This window comes from Jaculus jaculus, chromosome 17, assembly GCF_020740685.1.
Source record: "Jaculus jaculus isolate mJacJac1 chromosome 17, mJacJac1.mat.Y.cur, whole genome shotgun sequence".
NCBI lineage: Eukaryota > Metazoa > Chordata > Mammalia > Rodentia > Dipodidae > Jaculus > Jaculus jaculus.
This window is the reverse complement of record NC_059118.1, coordinates 2297235-2316190: the sequence shown is the minus strand read 5'-3', so window position 1 is coordinate 2316190 and position 18956 is coordinate 2297235. Positions and strand designations below refer to the sequence as shown.

At 48.4% G+C, this 18956-nt stretch overlaps 2 protein-coding genes across 3 annotated transcripts in view; one reads left to right on the top strand and one right to left on the bottom strand.

Annotated features, from left to right (window-relative positions):
* Snrk (SNF related kinase) overlaps window positions 1-10127 on the top strand; it is a 47770-nt gene extending 37643 nt beyond the window's left edge. Inside the window, exons 5-7 of the mRNA XM_045136551.1 lie at window positions 407-619; window positions 2120-2254; window positions 6426-10127. Coding sequence (XP_044992486.1) covers window positions 407-619; window positions 2120-2254; window positions 6426-7662 — 1585 coding nt within the window. The 3' untranslated portion in view covers window positions 7663-10127. The remainder of the gene's footprint in view (window positions 1-406; window positions 620-2119; window positions 2255-6425) is intronic.
* Window positions 10128-14475: 4348 nt separating this feature from the next.
* Ano10 (anoctamin 10) overlaps window positions 14476-18956 on the bottom strand; it is a 125256-nt gene continuing 120775 nt past the window's right edge. For both annotated transcript variants that reach the window (XM_045136864.1, XM_045136865.1), the window contains exon 13: window positions 14476-15063. In XM_045136864.1, the coding sequence (XP_044992799.1) occupies window positions 14995-15063 (69 nt within the window). In that variant the 3' untranslated portion in view covers window positions 14476-14994. The remainder of the gene's footprint in view (window positions 15064-18956) is intronic.

Sequence of the window (18956 nt, the reverse complement as noted above, 5' to 3'; positions counted from 1 at the left end):
CCTGCTTTCCCTCTGCTGACACAGTGCCTTTAAAACCCATTTCTGAGAGCTGCTTCCATAGCTCTTCAGTTACTTGCACCAGGTCATTCATTCTGTGAAACAGACTAGCTCATAGATCTAGCGTTCGGCAATTGCTGACCACTGAGTGTGGTATGCCACCAAGCCAGCACATGATGCAGGGACAATGTGGATACTTAGAGTTAATTTAGACAACAGGGGGCTAACTATGTTTGTTTGGCTTATCAGTATACCTGTGGTTGGAGTTTTATTACTTTAACTCTCATGAGTCCCTGTCTCACCTGCTAGTTAGCCTAATTAAACTGTTTCTGTTGGTGACATAATTCATCGTCACTGTTGCTAATTCTTGTGTGTAGTTTGCTTTAATAATCATTACCTTCCTTTGCAGCCTGATCACACGGATGCTGCAGAGAGACCCCAAGAGGAGAGCCTCTCTAGAAGAGATCGAAAACCACCCTTGGCTCCAGGGAGTGGACCCTTCACCAGCCACGAAGTACAACATCCCTCTCGTGTCGTACAAGAACCTCTCGGAGGAGGAGCACAACAGTATCATTCAGCGCATGGTGCTTGGGGACATAGCGGACCGCGATGCCATTGTAGAGTATGTCTACACAGATATGTGTAGTGTTCCTGGCATGGGAATGGGTTCCCTTGACTCTCCCCCAAGCCTCACCCCAGGTTTGCCTTGCCCCTGTTAGCTGCATTCCTGTAAATTGTGTAAGGAGAGATCTCTGAATCACTTCTTCCCTAAGTGCTTGCTGTGAATTTTCACCAAGTACTGAAAGCCACTAAAATATTGCATATTTATGGCCTGTATGTAGTTTTTGAAGCATTCTCCTGATGCAAAGTGAGGAGAGGCCTGCCAGAGAGGAGGAATGAGGATGTCTTTGTTGAGCATTAATTCCTTAGCACAGAGCCCCACCAGATGAGTTATCCTTTTTTATGTAGGGTCTTACTATTGCCCAGGCTGACCTGGAATTCCCTATGTAGTCTCAGGCTGGCCTCAAACTCATGGCAATCCTCCTACCTTAGCCTCTCAAGTGCTGATATTAAAGGTATATGCCACCACACCCTGCTCAAATGGGTTATTCTTTATCAGCATAGCTTTAAATGGGTGAAATACATTGATTTTACTCAGTGGAGAGGTTTGATGATGGCATGGTCTCAGTTGAATGAACAGTTCTCTAGTGTTTAAACTGCCAGTAACTGCAGAATGTGAAATAAGAACATTCCTATTCATTCTGACGATCCAGTGCTTCCATGCGGTGTGAACTAAGAACAACTGTTCTGATGATCCAGTGCTTCCATGCACATTTGCATTGCATAGGCTACCCTTCATTCTCCTAATGGAAGCAGATAAACCCAGCAAACATGGAAACTGTACAGATTGTATTTCCAGATAATGTGCATACTCTTGGAAGCTTTGTTCCTTTTCCTATGTACCAGAAACTGTACACCAGCTGCTATCAGCATTTTGGATTTTTTTTTTTTTGAGGTGGGGTCTTGCTATATAGCCCAGGCTGACTTGGAATTCACTATGTAGTCTAGGGGTGGTCTTGAACTCAATGGCAATCCTCCTACCTTCTACCTCTGCCTCCCAAGTGCTGGGATTAAAGATGTGTCTCTGGCTAGGATTTTTATTTTTATTATTACATTAAAAAAAAACTATTTATTTGAGAGCAACAGATAGAGAAAGAAGCAGAGAGAGAGAGAGAATGGGTGTGCCAGGGCCTCTAGCCACTGCAAATGAACTCCAGGTGCATGCACCACCTTGTATATTTGGCTTATGTGGGTCCTGGGGAATTGAGCCTCAAACTGGGGTCCTTAGGCTTCATAGGCAAGCGCTTAACCACTAAGCCATTTCTCCAGCCCCCCCCCTTTTATTACTATTAAAGAGAATCTATTTTAATTGCTTGTTTGAATTTCAGTAGTGACCTAAATTTTTCTTATCTGGTTTGCATATTTTGCATAATTTTAAAGCTTCCCAGTCACAGATTCCATTATCTTATATACTTTTTTAAATCCACTTACTCTTATATAAACAAAACCCAAACCTATCTGTGTGGTTTACATTTATTTGCTCTCGTCTTGCTTTCCTCAGAGCCCTGGAAACCAACAGATATAACCACATCACAGCCACTTACTTCCTGCTTGCCGAAAGGATCCTGAGAGAAAAGCAAGAGAAAGAAATACAGACCAGATCGGCAAGCCCTAGCAACATCAAGGCCCAGTTTAGGTGAGAAAAATCCCTTCACTGATTTTAGTGAGTTAACGTTTTCAAATAGAGGATTTTTAAAAAATGGTTTATCTTGGATTAACAAAATGTAAAACTTACAGCATAAAAACTGTAAGTTGGGGCTGGAGAGATGGCTTAGCAATTAAGGCATTTGCCTGCAAAGCCTAAATACCCAGGTTTGATTCCCCAGTACCCATGTCAGCCAGATACTCAAGGTGGTACATGTGTCTGGAGTTCATCTGTAGTGGCTAGAGGCCCCGGCATGCCCATTCTCTCTATCTGCCTTTCTCTCTCTCTCTAACATATAAAATAAAATATTTTTAAAATCTTAAAAAAAAAAAAAAAAAAATGGTTTATAATTCTGCTGGGGGGGGGGAAATGCTGAATGAATACAACCGGTCTTATGGGAGAGGTCACTCTAGGCTCATCTGATGTGCCTGAGGATATTGGCTCTTGTCCCCAGGATGCCTTCCTCTTGGGCTCAGTGGCTGGGAGGACACACTGGAGAAGACACTTTGAGCAGTAGCTGCCAGGTAGTTTCCAAGTCTGATGTATTAATCCATCATTTCCTTTAAGAATTTATTCCAGGAGCAATGTTGAATTTTCGTTTAGTTACTTGGAGTAAATTATAAGAATAGATGACATTTTGTGCAAATAATTACCCTTTCTCAGTACTATGTTAGGCTAGCAGAGATGGGTGAACTAGATAGCTAGTTGATTTATTGACTGTTTTGCCTTGAGAGATGTCTTCCTCTCCCTTATTGAGCTGCCTGATCTGTAAGATAAACTCTGGGGTGGGGAGGGAGATGAATTAGTTAGCATATGTACCGTCCTTAGACCTGGCTGTGTGTGGCTGCCTTTCACCTGGGCTTCTATGAAGTTGATCACCCATCCCAAGTCCTGTGTGGTACCTGCCTGCCCTGGGAGTGGAAGTCACTGGCCTCAGGCCCCTGTGACTGTCATTCTTATTTCCTATTCAGAGAAGCAGGTAATCAGAGCACCTAATAGGATTGTGAGTGTCAATGAATTATTCCTCCAAACTGCCCTGCACTGGGAACTCAACCCAGTCTGATTCATTTGTCATTTTGTATTGCAGTCTTCTTCCATTAAGACATGATTTTCTCACAGTGCTGTGCTGTAAATATGGCTATGTATTTAGTTTCTTTTTTTTTTTATGTCAGCGTAGCTGTTGGCCTGTGGCCATGTTGGGCACAGCTGTGTGCTCAGGCACTGTGCCCTTTGCTCAGTGCTTGAGAAGCTGCTTATATTGGGAGTGGTGCCACTCATTGTATGCAGTTCTGCAGGAACATGAGGCTCGAGGAGGTGGTTTGATTGTGTTGGTGAAGGATCACGGAGTTTTCCCAGAAACAGATCTTAGCTGAAGAAACACCATTGGATACTTAACCTGTCATAAGCTACCAGCAGTGGCTCTAACAGATAGCTCTATCCTTCCTTGAAAGATAGGATGAGGCTCTGAGCTGGGGGAGAGACATCTGTTGGAAAATCCTTAGGCAGTTTTTGAAGCTATCGACTTAATTGGGTTTTATTTTTAGGCCAATACAGTTGATATGAAATGAAAATGTCACTGTGAAAATAGATAATTTTTGTATTTTTTATTAAAGATTTTCATAATTTCCACCATCCTACTTTGCTCCCCACTCACTCTCCACTGAACCTCCTCTTCTTTCCAACCATCCCCTCCTTCATTTTGATGTGTACCTTGTTTTTTTGCCCTTCTCCATCGTCCATGAAGGATGTTGACAGGTTAAGTATTATGCAGGTCTTGTCACGTAGTGACAGCCACTGAAGCACTCTGGCCTGGTGCAGAATTGGTGGTGTACTGGTGATATAGCTGTTTTCCTGAGTAGTCCTGCACACACTCTGGCTCGTATGCAGTGGCCCCAGAACCTGCACCATAGTACTGCACATTCAGTAGCTGCTTATTCTCAGTTCTTTGACAAGTTTTGAGTTTCCCCAGTGGTCATCACTATCTGAAAAGAGAAGTTTGTCTTAGCAAAAGTGAGAGTCCCATGAATATGTGGGCATAAACATATTTAGAGGGCAATTTGGTGGGAATACTAAATCCATTTAGCTAGACAACAGAGGTAGGTCCTCTCCCCTCTGGGTCCTGTTACCTTCCCAGCCATAGGTTTTTGACGAGATTTGCAGTATCAAACATGAATTCCCTTCCATGGAGCAGGCCTCAAATCCAATAAGAAATCACTTGGTTATTCTGTAACAGCCATGTCACTATTGTACTAGCGGCATATCTTGCCTGGTTGGCCAGGTAAGTAGCTTGCAGGGTCCACTGTTGGTTAAGACTTGTTGATATTTTTACCCCAGAAAGCTGCATAGCAATTTTGAGCACTGTGGTAGCTGTTCAGCAGGGAGGAGACTTCTGGCTCAGCTCCAGCTTGATTTCTCAGTGTCCTGCAAACAAAGCATGTGGAGTCTTCAGCAATAGGGTCTCACCATCTAGTTCTAGTGGGCATCCAAGAGTCTTGGCAATAGCTTATACTGCTTGGGGAATCTCAGGGGTCTCCCTGACCAAGTAACTCACTGTGGGGTACCCCACCCCTGGCATTATGGTTTTTATGTAACACTCTATGACTTGGGGCATAACATTATTCACCCCAACAGGGTATTTGTATCCAGGCTGTCTTTTTAAAAAGTTTTTTTTTTTTTTTAAAGTTACAGGTTTTCTAAGCTAGCTAACAAAGAAGTCGGTTTTCATAGGGCTTGTCTGTAACATCTGTAGTTTGGGTTATCCCTCCTAAAAGTGACTGTTTGCAAGTAGCTCTGGTACACCTTGGGCCTAAGAGGCCCAAGCTTTCTTTTCAAGTCACCTCTGGCCTATTAAGTGGTGTTCTTATTGGAGTCACTTAGATGACTTCAAATGGGGAATAAAATCAAAATTTAAATGATAGTTTTGCTATCCAGTACTTTTGTTATGTAAATATTATTATGCTTAGTAAGTTTATTTATTGGAGAAGAGATTTATATATGCTATTATTATATCAGCCTTTCATTCTAGTATTCTCATGTTTAAATCCATTCAACCATTCCCACTTATTTTGATAAGTATTGAGCTCTTATGTCATGTAAAATTAGTACTGGGACTTGCAGGTGAATTTCATTAGCACTGTTAAACTTTTAGAGGTGGTGATGTGAGGACCAAAGAGACAAAATTTGTGATGTTGACGTTTTGGAGAGTAGTGATTCTTCAGTTTGTCTTTTGGCATGCAAAGCTTCTGTATAGAAAGATGAAGTTGTTCTTCACCGATTTTCCTTTCTTGACAGCTGTGGTGTGATAAATTGCCATTTAGCCATGTTAGAAAACTGCCAGCCTTCTAGCATTCTTACTGATTGATTTGGATATGAGATGTGTTAGGTTGGGATGTGCTCCCAAGATGGAGTCACCAAGGACAGAGAATGGTGACAGAGGCACAAGGAAGTGGATTGCCCACATTCCTCAAGAAGCTGTCTAGCCATTATCCCTTCCTTGCCTAACAATGACTCCAGGTCATAGCTTCCTGTCCCCTTATCTTGTAAGTCTCCTGGTCACAGTTCTGGTCTCATACCCTGGCTATCTTAGATCTCCCCTAAAGGAACCTTTTTATAAATCTTTTTTCTTATTAATTATTTTATTTTTATTCATTTGTTTGACAGAGAAAGAGGGAGAGAGACAGAATGGGTGTGCTAGGGCCTCCAGCCACTGCAAACAAACTGCAGACGTGTGTGCCCCCTTGTGTATTTGGCTAATGTGGGTCCTGGGGAGTTGAACCAGGGTCCTTTGGCTTTGCAGGCAAATGCCTTAACCACTAAGCCATCCCTCCAGCCCTAAAGGAACCTTTTTTATTCAACTTAACAAATGAATTGTTTTCCCTTCCTCACCTTCCCCCAAGTGAAAAAGACCTATAAAGCCCACTACCTAGAAACTCAGGTTGGCTGTACTCTACTCTTGAGAGTCAGCCTCGTAGCTCATGCTTTTCTCATATAAAAGCTTTCATCTTTGCCTCAGAGTGGTTTCTGTGGTCTTGGTCACTCCCAAACTTTACAGTATGGGCTTGCACGGCCTTTCTTGCCTGGATTTTGTCCCAGTTGAATTTTTACCTTTCCCAATGTCTACAAATGACTACATGACCCTTTTTGTTTTCAATCTGTTACATAGGCAGTCATGGCCAACCAAAATTGATGTGCCCCAAGACCTTGAGGATGACCTCACAGCCACTCCTTTGTCCCACGCTACTGTCCCTCCATCTCCCGCTCGGGCTGCTGACAATGTCCTCAATGGCCACAGGAACAAAGGCCTGTGTGACTCTGCTAAGAAAGATGACCTCCCTGAGTTGGCTGGACCAGCACTTGCCACAGGGCCACCTGCAAGCCTGAAACCCACGGCGAGTGGGCGGAAATGTCTGTTCAGGGTTGAGGAGGATGAAGAGGAAGACGAGGAGGACAAGAAGCCCATGTCCCTCTCCACACAAGTGGTGCTACGCCGAAAGCCGTCAGTGACCAACCGCCTGACGTCCCGGAAGAGTGCTCCAGTCCTCAACCAGATCTTTGAGGAAGGCGAGTCTGATGATGAGTTTGACATGGATGAGAACCTGCCACCCAAGCTGAGTCGGCTCAAGATGAACATCGCGTCCCCGGGCACGGTGCACAAGCGCTACCACCGCCGGAAGAGCCAGGGCCGCGGCTCCAGCTGCAGCAGCTCGGAGACCAGTGATGATGACTCTGAGAGCAGACGGCGGCTCGACAAGGATGGTGCCTTCTCCTACCCCTGGCATCGACGTGACAGCAGTGAGGGGCCCCCGGGCAGCGAGGGAGATGGTGGTGGCCAGAGCAAGCCCAGTGAGGGCGGTGGTGGCACTGACAAGACCAGTCCGGGAGAGCAAGGCGGTGGTGGGGGACCAGCGGGTGGCACAGGTGGGAACCCCTCTGGTGCGACTGGCTCCTCTCGGCGCTGTGCAGGGCCAGGCTGCTCATCGTCCTCTTCCTCACCTTCATCCTCCTCGCAGCCACCACGTGGTGCTGGTGAGCTTGTGCAGAGCCTCAAACTCGTGAGCCTGTGCCTGGGCTCTCAGCTGCATGGCAGCGCCAAGTACCTCCTGGACCCGCAGAAGGCGCTGGCATTCTCCAGCGTGAAGGTACAGGAGAAGTCGGCCTGGAAGATGTGCATCAGTGCCCCTGGGCCTGGCCCAGCCCCTGCCGTGGGCGCCATCCAGTTCTTCTCGGACCGCGTAGCAGACCCCATCTCAGAACTGGACCGGATTAAGAGTAAGAACCTGAGGAACAACGTGCTCCAGCTACCTCTGTGTGAAAAGACCATCTCTGTGAACATCCAGCGGAACCCTAAGGAGGGGCTACTGTGTGCCTCCAGCCAGGCCAGCTGCTGCCACGTCATCTGACCCCAGCTCAGGCTACGGGCTTCTGCTCAGGGCCGACCACTCCGGCCTTGCCTTTCCGTTCCTCCACAGTGGTGTGCTGAGCAGTTACTTGTTACCGTTTCCTTTGTCCTGACCACGTGACAATGCATGGTCCTTGTGCATGCTGCTAGATGCTGCTTTTCTTTTCCAGCCGAAGAGTCTACTGTGTCATTTTTACATTTATAGTTTTGATGTGGATGATCAGGATTAAATTGTATATTTGGAACCTACTGTAAATGGAGCACTTAGAAATTTGATGTTCTGCACTTAACCTAGAGAGAGAGAGAGAAAAAATGCTTCTGTTTCTTTGTGAAAAAATCCAAATTCCTGTCCTGACCTTCTGTGATAGGGAAACTCCGTGCTCTGAGGCACACTTTTTGGTGCCCGAGACAGAACCAAAGCAATAACGTGGTGATGTCCTAAGGCCTGGGAGTGAGAGAGCAACCATCTGGCCATCCAGGGCCTGTGCAGAGCAGAGGACCCAGCATCTGCACTGAGAACCTAAGAACCACGGTTTGAACATCCCCACACCTATTTGTCTTAAGCTGTAGTATGAAACAAAGTTGGGGCTCTTAAAATTTCAATGACACCAATTTTCTTTTCTGTAATAGGTGAGATCCGCTACTTAGATATGTGAGGCAGCTTCCCCTGTAGTGAATTACAAGCAGACAATCTTTCGTAATGTGATGAGGTGAATTCATGTCTTACCTAGACTTAGAGAGCATATATCTGTCTGACTGATCAAAAAGATCTATGTAAATGCCTTCTGTGGGGCACATGGGGTTTCTTCAAAACTGCATGGAAAATAGTGGGCCTGATAAGTCAGAACTCCAAAGTAAAATGAAACAAAACTCACTTGGGTTTGTTTTCAGGAGTTTAGTAATTAGATTGTCTTTGGCTATTTTCATTCCTTGGCAACATTTGGCTCAGCTAAGCTATGAACATAGCAGAGGGTCGAATTTGTACATGCAGTGCACACGACGGAGCCACTGGGGAGCTCTTCGTCCTGGAAGTGTTTCCACTTTGCCTTCCTGCCAACGATAATCAGAGATTCTCACTTAGGCTCTTCCTGTACAAAGACTACTTCTGACCAGATAATCATCTCTCACAACATTTTCTCTTGTAGGATATGATGTATTGTAGATTGCTAATTCTGGAAGGAGCCAGATGCTGTTTTTTACACTGTGCCCAAGGGGTCTTGAAAGAAGTCCTTAGCAACCTTGGTGACAGGTGTGGCTGGGCCCCAGGCCCTTTCCACAACTCTTCAGCCTGTCCTGGCTCTGTGACTGAGGTGCATGTGGTCACATGACTCAGAGAGCGGGCAGGGACATGTCAGGCATAGCTTCTTCAGCACACATCAGCTTTTCTACTTTGGGGTTAGTGTACTTTACTCAGAACTACGAACTTCAGTGTGCCTGACTATACTAAGTAAAAATGATGCTTAAAGATATGTTCCTTTATAGACCTAGGCTAGCTAGTTGTTTTAGCTACAGCTCTAGTCATTGTGACATTTAGAACTGAAAGCTATGGGAATAGATGTGTGGGTGAAGCCATAGAACATATTTGCTTGAAATTATTGAGCAGGGATCTTATAAAGGGCCAGAAATAAGATGTGTGGTTCACATAGATAGTGAGCGGAACATCTGTATTAAACGTAGGAGACGTTTATGAAGGGCATTGGCAATAAACTCTGTTGCAGCTGTTTTCCAAGTAATGTAAATACCCTTTCCTGTGATGGTGTATAGCCTTGGAATGGCACCTTTTAACTAACCCACATGTGTTTGGTTTTCACTGGTTTTTATATTCAGATGTATATATGGTGCTCACTTTAGGATCAGCAGTGTTGACCATTTATGCTGCAGAGCTGTATCATAGCCTTATCAGTTGTGTGTGGTTGGTTACCCTCTGGGTATACATGTCTGTCTGGGTGGTGTCTACTCATATGTTGATAAGTGAATGACTGTGCATGTGTTGTATGTCATAATATGTTGTCACATCAAAGGGAGGGAGCGAAAAACCATTACATTAAGATAATATTGGACCAAACTACTTACTTGCTCTAACCAGTGACTTGTCCCCTTAACCTGTCTTCAAAAGTTGCATATAGTTACAGTAGTGTATAAATTAAATATTGTGGGAAAAGTTAGTCTTGTATTTTTCTGTATGTGTGTATATATATAATTATGTACTTCCAACAATTCTATCTGTATTTAAAGATGTGACAATCTTGACACTGATTTTAAGAATAGTCGTGAGACTGAAATGAGTTAAAGATGTCTCTACCAAGTAGGAACTGATGTGTGTTAAGAGGGTTCAGAATTATCAACTGATGTAGTCAGTTGCTTTCAGTTCTGGCTGATTTTCCTCATTGTGTAAACATTGACTGACAGGTATGTGACAGATGGGAAAATAATCCAAATAAAGTGACATATTGGTGTTCAGCAATACACTCTGTATCCCATGTTGTAGTCTCAGGAACGCCGCTCTGTACAACCCCAGCCCGGCCTGGTGACACTCAGCACGCTTCTCTTGTGTTCCAAGTTCTTCCTTCACATGAGCTCCACACACTGCCCTACCTCCTGTTAGTGTTATTCTGCCATCTCCACTCCCTACCTGGGTCCCGTCCCCTCTGGCGACAAGATAACTTTGCTTCAGTTATTCTCCTGAGCTCTAGCACCCTCGGCCTTTGTTCTCGCATTGATCATTCCTAACAGAAAACTGCCTTGTCTTCAAACACGCTCCCTTCCTCCCTAGCTGTCACTCCGTTCCTCTCTGTCTTCCACAATCCCAAGTAGGCTCTTGCTGTCACCCCACTCAGACTGCCCTGTTGAAGTCAGCAGTAACCTCCACATGCAAAACCTGGTGGTCACATGGCTCTATTGGGGTATAGCTCATGCTACACCATTTGACAATTGAAAGTATAATTCAGTGGGTTTGAGAACATTCAGTGGTTTTATGTAAGCTTTTCCATGATCCGTTTTTACTGGTCAAAAAGAATTCCCACATCTATACTATACCTACCAGCGTCAGACAGTTACTAATCCAGGAATCAGTTTTCAAATACATGTGAAAACTTGGTGAACAGGTCTCTTGCCTGTAAGGGCATCATCTCTCCAGACCTCACTTCTTCCTTGTGCCCACTGGCTCTTCCTTCTCCCAACCTGGGAACTGGGGTTGCTTGAAGCTATTGCTGTTTCCCAACTGTATGAAATGTGACCAGCTGCCTGCTGAAAGCTCCGGTCGCGTTAGGTGGTTCTTGTGGAGCACTGTTCATAGCAGTTAGAGAGTAAGTAATGCCCAGATGTGCCCCAAAATACATTTAGCCCACATCTCTCCTGGGAGCACCAGCTTTCTACTACCCTTTTAACCTTTGTACTTGGATGTATTGAATAAGCATCGTCTCCGCAACCCTTCTTCTCTCAGTTGTACCTCATCAAACACCAACTCCAAACCTTCATTAGTCTTCTTCCCACCATCCGGGCCATGGGCCTATCTTACTGGCCATGAGAGCTGCCTTCCTGCGCTCCATGCCAGCACTGTATGATCCCATCTCTGCTCATCTGGACAGCTGAATGCTCCTTAGACTGGTTTCCCTGCTTTCGTTACTGCTTAATCTCCATTTAGCAATGTTTTTTGAAAAGTGCCTAATTTTCACATTTCTGCCACTAAGTTCTAGCTTGCTTTTGTCTTTTCATCAACATATTCTATCACTTCAACATTTTAAAACTTAAGCATGGCTTATGCAGTACCTGGCCTATGTGGGTGAATGGTGTGAACGTGGGAAATTGGGTTGGTGCTCCTCATTAATTCAAAGCAGTGGCAGTGTTCAAATTCTAGCTTCATGTGAGAATTGTTGAGACTGCCAACTGTAAGTGTGTACTTACCTATTTTTCTTCATTGGTCTGCCAGCCCCATGCCCCATCTCTTGCATCTGCCTCTAGGCAGGACCTGGAACAGTCTTGGAGCACACCTCATCCATTTCCCTTCTCTTGGGGTGACAGGGACATGTATCCTGTTGCCTACTGTATTTTGTATGGGGGTTTGCTAGTTGCTCAAGGCAAGAGGGCCGGTCAGGTTCTTACTCCATCATGGCCAGAAACTCAGCTGACCCAAAGCCTTCCTTGGTTTCCCACCTCAGATGAAAAGGCCTTGTTCTCCTGTGGTGGCTCACCTGTCGCCTACTTCCATTGCTTCTCTCACTGTTCAGCTCTGGCTACAGTGACCTCCTTCTCTTAGACATTTCACCCTGTTGTGATCCTTGATCCTGGCCCCTGGGCTGGCTGACTTGCATGACCTGTAACAGGTTGACTCAGAATTGGGGAGAATAGTCTTGGTGCATACTTGAACAGATCTGGGTGCTCAAAGCTGTAGGTGGGAGCTGTTTCAGGCCACAGATGCCCTGGCAGAGGGCCAGGACCTTCCTATAGGTTCTGCAGTCCCTGGAGTGCTACAGGCTCTGGTTCCTATCAGGGTCACTTGGGTGGAATATGGAGGCATGGGGTTGAGCCTGGTCCCTGGCAGCCTCCTCAGACCTGGCTGAGCCAGGAGTTCACCAGGGTCACATGGTCAGGCTGGATACTGAGCAGGCCAGAGTTCTTAAAACTTGGTAGGACCCTCTGGTCTTTCTCTTCAGTGTGCTGTTTCCTGCCAGCAGGGCTCAGGGTGGAGAGCATGCACTCAGGTGCTGGGGTGTGCTGGGCGATGGCACAGGCAGTGAGCCAATGGCAGAGGTGGGCATGGACCCTTAGAGGCTGGGGAGTCATGTGGGCCCAGTGTGCTGTTTCCTCACCTATTCAAACAGCTAGTAAGAAAGAAGGAAATGTGGCTGGAGCCAGCACTGGGGATGGGGTGGGCTCCTGACCCTCTGCTTTGAGGTCCGGCTAGGAATCCCTCAACATTGCTTTGTCTTCGTCCTAGAGACAGGGTCACTGTCTTACCTGCCTCGGCCTACCTGGCCACCATGGGGTGCTCTGGGGACTGCCAGCCTAGCATAGCACTCCAGTGTCCTGCAGGAAGCAGTGCTACCCATGAGGGATGTGACGGGAGGTGGCCAGGGTGTGTCACTGACACAGAACTTAATGTGGTCATGCAGGAGTTCAGCTATGAAGGTGACATGGCCTGAGGCTGACCCCACTGGCATCATTCCACAGCTAACCTGTGGGACTTGGGGGCAGTTGTATGGTATACTTGAGAGGTAAGTTTGTGATGCATGTGGCAGGAGAAACCAGTTTCTGGCACATTCCACAGTGAGGTCTGGTCTCTCTGAAGGAACAGGAGCCCTGCCATCAGCAGGCCTCTGGATCCTTATGGGTGGGCTGGGCTGGGCACCTGAGAAAAGTCTGTCCCCAGAGTCTTCCCTGTCTGGTGAGGGCTGCCTTTCAGCCTCATGTCTTGCTGGGAACTCTTCCAGGCAGGACCGCTGGGACTGGCTTGTGCATGAGAATTTGCTGACACATGCTTCCCTTGGGCCTGGGGGCTGTCACAGCTGAACATCTTTTCCCATGGCCTGCCCCACACAGCATGCCTCCCACTGTCCTCTGTAAAAGTGTTTGGGTGGCTGGGAGGGCACTGGGCAGGATCCAAAGACCTCTTTCATTTTCTCGTGTGACCTCAGGTACCTTGTCTGAGCAATGTGGGGTAGGGCTGACTTCTGAAGTCTTTCCAGGCCTGCTCCTTGTCTGGTCTGACTCCTTAGTGCTCTTTCCTACCTTGTCCCAGCCAGGCTGGGGGGCAGGGGTCATGTAGGCTGAGTCTGTCAGTGGGAGTAGGGATCCTACAGCTCCTGGTAACCCAAGAAGGTGGGTAAGGGACTGTCAGCAGAAGGTTTTCCCCCAACTCAAGTCCCTGGGATGGCAGGAGAACTGGGCAAGCAGGGTCTTGTTTTTCCCTGGGGCTGATCCTTAGATAGCTGGTGTAGTCCTGCCTGGTTGGGTGACAAGGTAGGCATCAGGGAGGGCGATTGAAATCAGTAGTCATGTGTGCAAAGAGGTCAGGTGAGTGTGTGCCAGCCCCTCACAGTGCCCAGAGCCAGGCTGGAGAGGCCACAGCTGTGACGGGGGGGGGGGGCGGGGCGGGAGGAAATGTGCCAATGTGCTCACATTAGTGCCCAGGACCCACTGGCTTCCAACCGATTGTATTCCCATGAGTGGTCACCAAAGCCAGGTTTGGGGAAGACCAAGAGCCCCATTTATACTTTTTTTTCCCATGGACCCTAATGCCCAGGCTGGGTTAGGATGATGATGTTGGGGTCACAGGGCTGAGGTCTATATGGTTGGCTACTAGTCACTGATTCCTTAAAATGGCTCTCGTCTAGATAGTTCCATTAGACACTGAACAGCCCTCTCTGACCATGCCCTGGAGCACCTCATCCCAGGCAGGGGAAGGAGCCGAGGTCAGCCAGTGCTCCCAAAGACAGGCACCGCGTAGCAGGCTGCTGCTACACGCTGGGTGAAGAGGCACTGCAGGCAGACTGCCCTGCTGTGGGTGGTGGCACTGGCCCTCCGGACAGCTCTCTGGCCCGGGTGCCTCCTTCAGCCCTGTGGGCCCGGCTGGCCTACGTGAGGTGTTCATGCCTGAGAGGAAGGAGAGCCCCCACCGGCACAGCTGGAGAGGTAGAAAGCACCCCAGGACATTACTAGCCCATCCAGCCCATGCCAGAACTCCCCTGGGGCAGGAAGCAGCAGAAGCCCCCCCAGAAAGCCTCAGGGGGGCTGCTCATCTGTCACTCTGATGGGGGCAGGGTTCTGAAGGGAGAGGCAAGGCCTTGTCTGCCCATATCTATATGGCAAGCAGTAGTCAAGAGGTCAGCACTGCTTTTAATAACTTGGTTACAAAGGATCTCAACATATTGCTGAAGAGGTCCAGAAAGGAGGTTCAGGTGGGAAATTGCTCCCCTCCTTCCTTCCGCTCTGCTCCTGTGACAGGCATGGAAGACAGACTGCCAAGCTCCCCCCTCGACACAGGTTCCTGGTGGGGTTGGAATGGCCAGCGCTCACTGTGAGTGCTATATGGAGAGCTGGTGACTCCTTGGTAATGGGCCAGCAGGGTCCCTGGGGTAAAGTGAGGCAGCTCTAAGGGAATGTGGGGCCCAAGAGGAGGCCAGAGCACAGGCAAGATCTTGCAAAGGTCCTGGCTGCCCTCTCCTATCCATAGAGCCAGACAGTTCAGGGTGCTGGTGACGAGGGTGCCTGCCACGTTGCAGCCACTTCACATGGCCAGGCAGCAGGCCTGGGTGCAGGCTCCTGTCCCTTCCTGTGCGCACATGAGTACAGGCGGAGCACACAGGCTGCGGGCAGGCAGCCAGCGCGCCGACACTCAGGTTGTCTCTTCCGACCCATCTTCCCGTGGCTCCTCCTCCAGGTTCTCTGCCACTAGCTTCATCTGCTGTTGAGAGAACACAGGACCCAGGTGAGCCACAGAAGCCTAAGGTATGGCACTAATGCGGTGGGAGACCCCCAGCTTGCAGACATTCAGCAGGGGTTTGAGCCCTGGGAAGGAGACACCCTAGTCCTCAGTACTATTCCTGCATTTCTGGCCTGGCTCAGACAGGGCGGCCCGTGTGGGTGTGCAGGCGGGGCAGTGCTGTGCTGTGAGCCCAAGGTTGCAGGGTCTAGGCAGCTGCTGGCTTCTCCTCCTCCCTGGCTGGGGTGGGGGGCAGGGCCAGGAGAGACAGTGCACTGCTGATATGGGGCCAAGTCCTGACTCTGCTGGTGAGCTGCGTCACTGGGCATTTTGACCTCGCGAGCCTGGGTTTCACATCTGCAGAGGGAATAGCAATGCCCATGCCACTATGAAAGCAACTGTGTGCATGAAGCCCCAGGTCCTCCCTCTCCCCCCTCTCTGCAGCCATCCCCACACTATTGTGCCCACATTCTCATCAGGAACACCCACTGAAGTCGCCAGGATGGCAGGGTGAGAGATTGGCAAGGAGGAGTTGGGGGAAGGAGTGGAGCCCCCAGACCAGGCAGCCATGGGTTACGGAGCCCAGGCCACCACCCCCACTCCCCAGTCCTGCCGCCTCTTTCAGTGGTGCTGGCTTGAGTTCTGCTCAACTTGTTAATCAGTGAGCAAGCTGTTCTGAAATTTGTCTTAAAACACAGATTTGTTATGCGTGTATGTGTGTGTGTTCAGGGCAGTATGCAGGCAGAGGCCAGTGGTTGGCCTTACAGGTCTTCATCTACTTCTGCTGAGGCACAGTGTCTCGCCTGACCCAGAGCTACCCAGCTTGCCCTGGGGATCCATCTCTGTCTCTGACCTCTGAAGGACTGGAATTACAGGAGACTATCATGCTGGCTGGCCATTCACATGGATTCTGGGGATCGTAACTCCAGTTACCACTTGTGTGCCAAGCGCTTTACCACTGAGCCATCTCTCCAGTCCCCCACATGTAGTTTTCGTATAGCATCCTGTGGTGGTTTGATTCAGTTGTCCCCCATAAACTTAGGTGTTCTGAATGCTAGGTTCCCAGATGATAGAGATTTGGGAATTAACACCTCCTGGAGACAGCATATTGTTGGGGGCGGGCTTATGGGTATTACAGCCAGTGTCCCCTTGCCAGTGTTTGGCACACTCTCCTGTTGTTATTGTCCACCATATGTTGGCCAGGGAGTGATGTCTACATCTGCTCATGCCACTGTTTTCCCCTACCACCATGGAGCTTCCCCTTGAGTCTGTAAGACAAAATAAACCCCTTTCCCCCCATAAGCTGCTCTTGATCGGGTGCTTCCTGCCAGCAATGAGAACTGGACTGCAACACTTCCATTTACTTATAGGAACAAGCAATGCTGGTGGCAGATACAAGCTGTCCTCAGGGACCCAGCATGTATACATAGCCACAGGATGGAGGCGGTGCTGCTGGGGGTGGGGCAGCCTCTTCCACTGGTCATCAACCAAACCCCCTCTCCTGCTTCAAGGGATCCTCCAGGAGTGTGCATCTTAGAGAGCCTGCTTGCTTCTTATAACCTCATCACTCTGGCCTGGTCTATCTTCCTCCAGGTGGCTCAGAGAAGTCTCCTGGGTGGAGCCCCTCCCCACTGACTGGGGGTGGGGGCCTCCTGGATCAGCTCTTCCACATCCATTCAGGGCTGGGGTGGCTCCCCCTCTCCTGAACAGAGCTACAGAACGGTTGTCTGAGGCAGCAGTGCTTCCCCAGGTCTTGGATGGCCAAATGGACACCACGGACCTCAGAGGGTCTTCCAAGACCCCCAGGCTCATAACAGGCTTTCCCTAGCTAAGACCACCAAACAACTTTAGGATTCTTCTCTTCACAACGCTGGAAAAATTGCTACTGGGTCACGCCTACTGCTCAATCTATCAACACTTACTCTATACCCTGCCCTCACACAACCACCTTCCAAAGGGACACAAGGGTGCCTCCATGGAGTGTCCGTGGCAGGCTAAGGGAGTGGTTTGAGGCCTCCTGCACTCTCCCATTTAGATCCACCAGGCAGCATACACTTCCTCTCACCTCAGGCCTGTCATCCCCCAATGTGCATGCACATTTGGTTCCAGGCATTTGGAGCGCACTGGGTCTGATTAAGCTGCAGGCCACTCCTAAACCCTGCTGCTGAGCTGATGTCGTCGGCCTGCTGTGAAGCGCCATAGGCGACTTGTGGAGATCTGGGTGCTCACACAGGAGAAGCACTGTCCTCCTCTCCAGGCATGGGAATCATGAGGTCTTCACCGCTGCTCACCACCTGTGGGCTGGGCCCCTGCTGGCGGCCAGCAGGTGTTCTGCTGCTACACAATGTCTAAGATTCAAGCTCTGAAAGATGCACATGTGCATGGGTGTGTAAGTGTGTCCAGATCCCTGGTGTGGAGGCAGGGGACACCCTCCCTGCCCAGCAGCCCCTCATGTCCTGATGTCATGGACCCTACAGGTGGTCCTGGGGAGGGAAAAGCAGTCTGTTAAAGAGGGAGTTCCCTGGGGAGTAAGGGGTGACTTTCCTCAGCACAGTTGAAACCGGAAATCTGTGCAGGGTAAGGGCAGACCCGGAAGCAGGAATAGGCCCGACTTCCAGAGTCCATAGGGTCTTCACCATACAGCCACATGCCTGATGTTGCTATTCACAGACCTGCAGCCTCCCATGGGTGTGTGGGGAGACAGGGCTGGGGGGGGGGCATGAGTAGGCAGGGGCTCTTTGCAGCAGGGACCCAATGAGGATAGGCTGCAGCTGGGACTGAGTGAGGTGTGGACCTGCAATCCCTTCTCCACCTTCTCCAAGCAGTCTAAGGGATCTGCAAGGAGGGAGGACAGACACCTGTGAATACCATGGCTCAGGAGGAAGCCACATTAGGAGATGGGGAGAGCTGAGTAACAGCTCACTTCCTCTTCAAAGATTCACATTGTATTATAATTATTTCAGTGTATTTGTGTTTTATAATTTATCATTTGTAATCACTGTTACTATAAGAAGCTATTAATTGTAACTATTCACTTCATCATACTGATAAATTACCATTTCCATACTGCATATACTGTGCATTGATGGAATCTCCCGCTGCCCTGTCCTGCCCCTCCCCCACAGCCCTGTTAGTCACTCTTTGACTTTAAGATTCCACATATGACAGAAAATGTGTGGCATGTGTCTGAGTTGAGCTTACTGCATTTTGCTTAACATAGTGACCTTCAGTTCCATCTATTTTCCTGCAAGTGACAGAATTCCATTCTTCTTTATGATAACAATTCACTCTGTGTGCATCCATCCATCCATCCATCCATCCATCCATTATCTAGTAGTGTAACCACTCCTGTGTTGATGATAACAGGCCAGTTCCAATCTGGGCAATCAGGAACAGTGCTGCAGTGTGCACAGTGTGCAGTTAGCTGTCTCTGTAGTATGAGGACTTCAGTTCTTTTGGGCCTATATCCAGGGTGGTATAGTTGATCATATGGAAGTTCTATTTTCCACTTTTTGGGGGAGCCTACACACTGATCTCCATGATGGCAACACTAATTCACCTTGTCACCAAAAGTGCATGAGCTCCCTCAACCCCGCCCTGCACCTTGCCTTCATTTGTTGTGTGTTTCCTTGATGGTAGCTGTTCTGGCTGGAGTGAGATGGAATCTCAGTGTAATTTTGAGTTGCATTCCCCTGATAGCTAAGGATGTTGAACAGTTTTCCATGCATTTATGGGTCATTTGTACTTCTTTTGAGGACTATCTGTTCAACTCCTCTGAACATTAACAAAGCCCTTTCCATTTCTTCTTTCTTTCCATGTTTTCTCACTTCTAGGTGTAGGAAGGCAGCCATACTGTATACTGTGAGATAGCAATC